This window comes from Oncorhynchus mykiss, chromosome 12, assembly GCF_057628025.1.
Source record: "Oncorhynchus mykiss isolate SJ-2025 chromosome 12, ASM5762802v1, whole genome shotgun sequence".
Taxonomy (NCBI): Eukaryota; Metazoa; Chordata; class Actinopteri; order Salmoniformes; family Salmonidae; genus Oncorhynchus; species Oncorhynchus mykiss.
Genome location: NC_143033.1, coordinates 69,314,587 through 69,318,941, shown reverse-complemented (window position 1 = coordinate 69,318,941; position 4,355 = coordinate 69,314,587). Strand labels below are relative to the sequence as shown.

The following is a 4,355-nucleotide window of genomic DNA, read 5'->3' as shown; positions in this document are numbered from 1 at the left end:
AGGGAAAATCAAAAGAAATCAGCGAAGACCTAAAAAAAAAAAACGTAGAAGCCTATACCAAGGAAATATTGTCACATATTATTTTTCATTTCCCCTTGTAATAAAAACGATAAATAGAAAGTTCCAACAAATCATGTTGTCGTTGCTTTTCAACGTTGCATCACCAGCAGACAACAGTAGGGTGAAAGTTGGTTACGTCATCGTGAAAATGAAAGTTGAGAGATGTGGGTATTGACGCCGACGTCTCCCATTCACTTTTCATTTGAAGCGCAACAGCAGAAGACTACGGAACAACATTTCGGACTAACTTTGAACGAAACCCACTAAATAAATGTATTATATGGCTACATTTCTTTAAAAGTGTGGGTTTTATTTCGACTCCGACGATTTTGTTATCAGACTTTTTTCCTCGGTTCACGCGAAGTTATTAGCAAGTTGAAAGCAAAGATCGCGAATAGCCTATTCTCGCTATAGTAATAGTCTAGCCGATATCTAAATTGAATAATATTTTCTTGTGGTTCAACTATAATTTAAAGCTGCTTTCAAGGAGAATGTGTATATATTTACTTGGATTTGTTCGTCCAGGAGACCGGGCAGGCATGGAATTCCAAGTGCTACATGTGCTAGTCCGGAAAATGAAAGTCCCCGCCTCCGGTAGGTTGAGCAGGGGAAATTCTCTATACAGCTTTCCCTTTCCCAATTCCACATAAAACTACTTAACACAGCCAATATGTTCAAACTCATCTGGATAACTAAAAGCGAAATAAACTGCTATTTACAATGTATACAATGCAGAGCTGGAGTTGTATTTTTCTTATTATTTGCAGTATGCAGAGCGTGTGTCATTGCTGTGACTGGATCCGACACCACTACGGTCACTTGAGCGCAGAATACCTTTCCCTGCTGGACCAGATGGTGAGTTATTAGCACACTGTAAGATGAGACTGAATGCATGTATTAAGGACAGCAAAACAACTAACCAAGCAAAATAGTAATGTGTTTCATGTTTAGCATCTGTGTTAGAAAACTGTTAGCCTATATTTGAATGTACATAGTAAAAGGGCTCTAAGGCTATAATGACAGCTAGATCAAGAGACGCTATCTACATTAGGCCTACTGTACTTGCAGTATAAGCTATACTTTTATGTCTGTCTTGATTGCTCTAGAAGTATTTGACACGTGACTTAACATACTATATTGATTGTTTTCCAGGGAGGAGATATCACAAAACAGAATGCCCCAGTCCTTTTCCCAACATCACTTTACAGACACATAGATGATGCTGAGGTAAAGACTAGAATTTTGACTTATCATGTTCTAATATGCTTTGGTATGGCGATCTTGACCCAATGTTATATTGATGCCATAACAGAAGCCTATACTGTTTCTAATCTTCTTTTTATATCTTCCTGGGTAGTTTGAGGACAAAGTTATATTCCTGAAAGAGACCATCTATCAAATCACAAAACTGTTTGATGGGAATATGAAATCTGTCACCTGGGACAAGAAAAACCTGGACGATTTCCTCAACATTCTAGAACGGCAATTGGAGAACCTTAATTCCTGTGTAAGTAACGGGTCTATTTAAAGTATAATCTCTGTTTTGGTCAGGGCTCTCCAACCCCATTCTTGGAGAGTTACCTTCCTGTATGTTTTCGCGCCAACCCCAGTTGTAACTAACCTGATTCAGTTTATCAACCACCTAATTAATCAGGTGTTGTAGATTAGGGTTGGAGTGAAAACCTACAGGAAGGTAGTTCTCCTGGAACATTGTTGGAGTGCCCTGGTTTAGGTGTAGCCTACTAACTCTACAATTGGAAAAATCTACGTATAAAGTGCATATAAAGTATTCAACCTATTAACTTGTTCCACATTTTGTTACGTTACAGCTTTTTCTAAAATTGATTAAATAGATTTTCCCCCTCATCAATCCACACACAATACCCAATAATGACAAAGCAAAACCGTGTTTTAGACATTTTTGCAAATGTATTAACAATAAAAAACTTAAATATCACATTTACATAAGTATTCAGACCCTTTACTCAGTACTTTGTTGAAGAACCTTTGGCAGTGATTACAGCCTTGAGTCTTATTGGGTATCATGCTACAAGCTTGGCACATCTGTATTTGGGGAATTTCTGTCATTCTTCTCTGCAGATCCTCTCAAGATCTGTCAGGTTGGATAGGGTGCGTCGCTGCACAGCTATTTTCAGGTCTCTCCAGTGATGTTCGATCAGGTCAAGTCCGGGCTCTGGCTGGGCCACTCAAGGACATTCAGAGACTTGTCCCGAAGCCACTCCTGTGTTGTCTTGGCTGTATGCTTAGGGTCGTTGTCCTGTTGGAAGGTGAACCTTTGCCCCAGTCTGAGGTCCCTGCGCTCTGGAGCAGGTTTTCGTCAAGGATGTCTCTGTACTTTGCTCCGTTCATCTTTCCCTCTATCCTGACTTGTCTCCCAGTCCCTGCCAATGAAAAACATCCCCACAGCATGATGCTGCCACCACCATACTTAACTGTAGGGATGGTGCAAGGTTTCCTCCAGATGTGATGATTGGCATTCAGGCCAAATGGAGACACTTGTTTCTCATGGTCTGAAAACCCTTTAGGTGCCTTTTGGCAAACTCCAAGCGGGCTGCAATGTGCCTTTTACTGAGGAGTGTCTTCCGTCTGGCCACTTTACCATAAAGGCCTAATCGGTGGAGTACTGCAGAGATGGTTGTCTTTCTCGATGGCTTTCCCATCCCCACAGAGGAAATCTGGAGCTCTGTCAGAGTGACCATCGGGTTCTTGGTCACCTCCCTGACAATGGCCCTTCTACCCCTGATTGCTCAGTTTGACCTGGCGGCCAGCTCTAGTAAGTCTTGGTGGTTACAAAGTACCCTTTCCCAGATCTGTATCTCGACACAATCTTGTCTCGGAGCTCTGCGGACGATTTCCTCAACTTCATGGCCTGGTTTTTGCTCTGACATGCACTGTCAACTGTAGGACCTTAAATATACAGGTTTGTGCCTTTCCAAATCGTGTTCAATCAGTTGATTTTACTTCAGGTGGACTCCAATCAAGGTGTAGAAACATCTCCAGGATGATCAATGAAAACAGGATGCACCTGAGCTGAATTTTGAATCTCAAAGCAAAGGGTCTGAATTCATATGTAAATAAGGTATTTATGTTTTTGCATTGTCATTATTGGATATTGTGTGTAGATTGATGAGGATTTTTTTTCTTTAATCCATTTTAGAATAAGGCTGTAACTTAACAAAATTTGGAAAAGGGAAGGGGTCTGAATACTTTCCGAACTTACTGTGTATGGGTAATTACAGATTTTGAGTCATTTTGCGACGTCACATAAATAATACTGCAGCAATGAGAAATCTAAATTATTGTGGATTATTATTAATGAATTTTTTTTGTAAGCTTTGATTCATATTTCATTATGGCAAATCAAGTTTGATGTTTTAAAGTGGGAATTACAATCTTTAGAATCCTTTTCAACATTGAATACATGTTAAGGTTCCATTTCCTGCCGTGCAAGAAAAAAAATATTGATCAAATGAAGATCCTGTATGACGCTAATGTTTTGTTTAATTTTTTTCCAACAGGTATCACCTGCCATGAAACCTGAGAGGAGACTGAAACGGTACTTCAAGAAGTTGAATAGTAAGGTTCTGAGAAAAATGGTGAGTTTGGTTTCATATGGCAACATGTTTAATGCATGTAGTCAAATGAATATAAACTAGGCTAGGCTAAACTTGAGCAGTGTTCATTTTAAAAAAAAATGTGGGTTCTGGGGCCATATGTATCAAGCATCTCAGAGAAGTGCTGATCTAGTATCAGGTCTCCTCTGTCTTTGTTTATAGTGATCCAAAAAACAAAACTGATCCTAAATCAGCACTCCTACTCTGAGAAGCTTTACATTTGGCACCAGTCCTACTCTGTTGTTCAAGACAATATGTTCATTATTTTGCCAAGAAATGTCACCCCTCTAATATTTGAAATTTTCTGTGTTTTTCAGAACTACAGTGCACAGGCGTGGGAGCTCATCAGGAAAGAGATGAAACGTCATCTGCAAAGATTGGATATCCTTGCAGCACAGATGTACTGATCATCCAGACTCATTTCAGAAGCTACGCCCTTACCAGTTTATAAAGCATGAATACAATCATGTGGGACCCTGTCAGTCTATTTATTATATTTAAATCCATAAATTATTGTTTTTTATTTTTATAATTTATAATTTATATTTTGTATTTCCCTTTTGTACATGTGTTGAACTGAACTGTATTGCCGGTCTACTTGAAAAACCAGTGAAAAAATAATATTGAAAATGTGAATAAAAACGTATTTTGTACAAATTT

General features: G+C 39.0%; 1 protein-coding gene across 2 annotated transcripts; it reads left to right on the top strand.

Moving 5' to 3' along the window:
* Window positions 1-204: 204 nt before the first annotated feature.
* On the top strand, window positions 205-4,355 carry LOC110538058 (interferon a3). 2 transcript variants are annotated; one of them, XM_021624616.3, is made up of 6 exons: window positions 205-654; window positions 828-915; window positions 1,213-1,287; window positions 1,418-1,567; window positions 3,600-3,677; window positions 4,013-4,355. In XM_021624616.3, exons 2-6 carry the CDS (start codon window positions 829-831, stop codon window positions 4,100-4,102), a joined length of 480 nt encoding a protein of 159 aa, XP_021480291.1. In that variant the 5' UTR covers window positions 205-654; window position 828; the 3' UTR covers window positions 4,103-4,355. The 2 variants fall into 2 exon arrangements, with proteins under 2 accessions (XP_021480291.1, XP_021480290.1); XM_021624615.3 differs by lacking the exon at window positions 205-654 and having other exon boundaries at window positions 781-915.

Excerpts from the sequence above, each read along its gene's own strand:
- LOC110538058 (XM_021624615.3), top strand. The coding sequence starts at position 781 with ATGTATACAATGCAGAGCTGGAGTTGTATTTTTCTTATTATTTGCAGT. Across the intron at positions 916-1,212 it reads TTTCCCTGCTGGACCAGATG|GGAGGAGATATCACAAAACA; the intron begins GTGAGTTATTAG and ends ATTGTTTTCCAG. Across the intron at positions 1,568-3,599 it reads TGGAGAACCTTAATTCCTGT|GTATCACCTGCCATGAAACC; the intron begins GTAAGTAACGGG and ends TTTTTCCAACAG.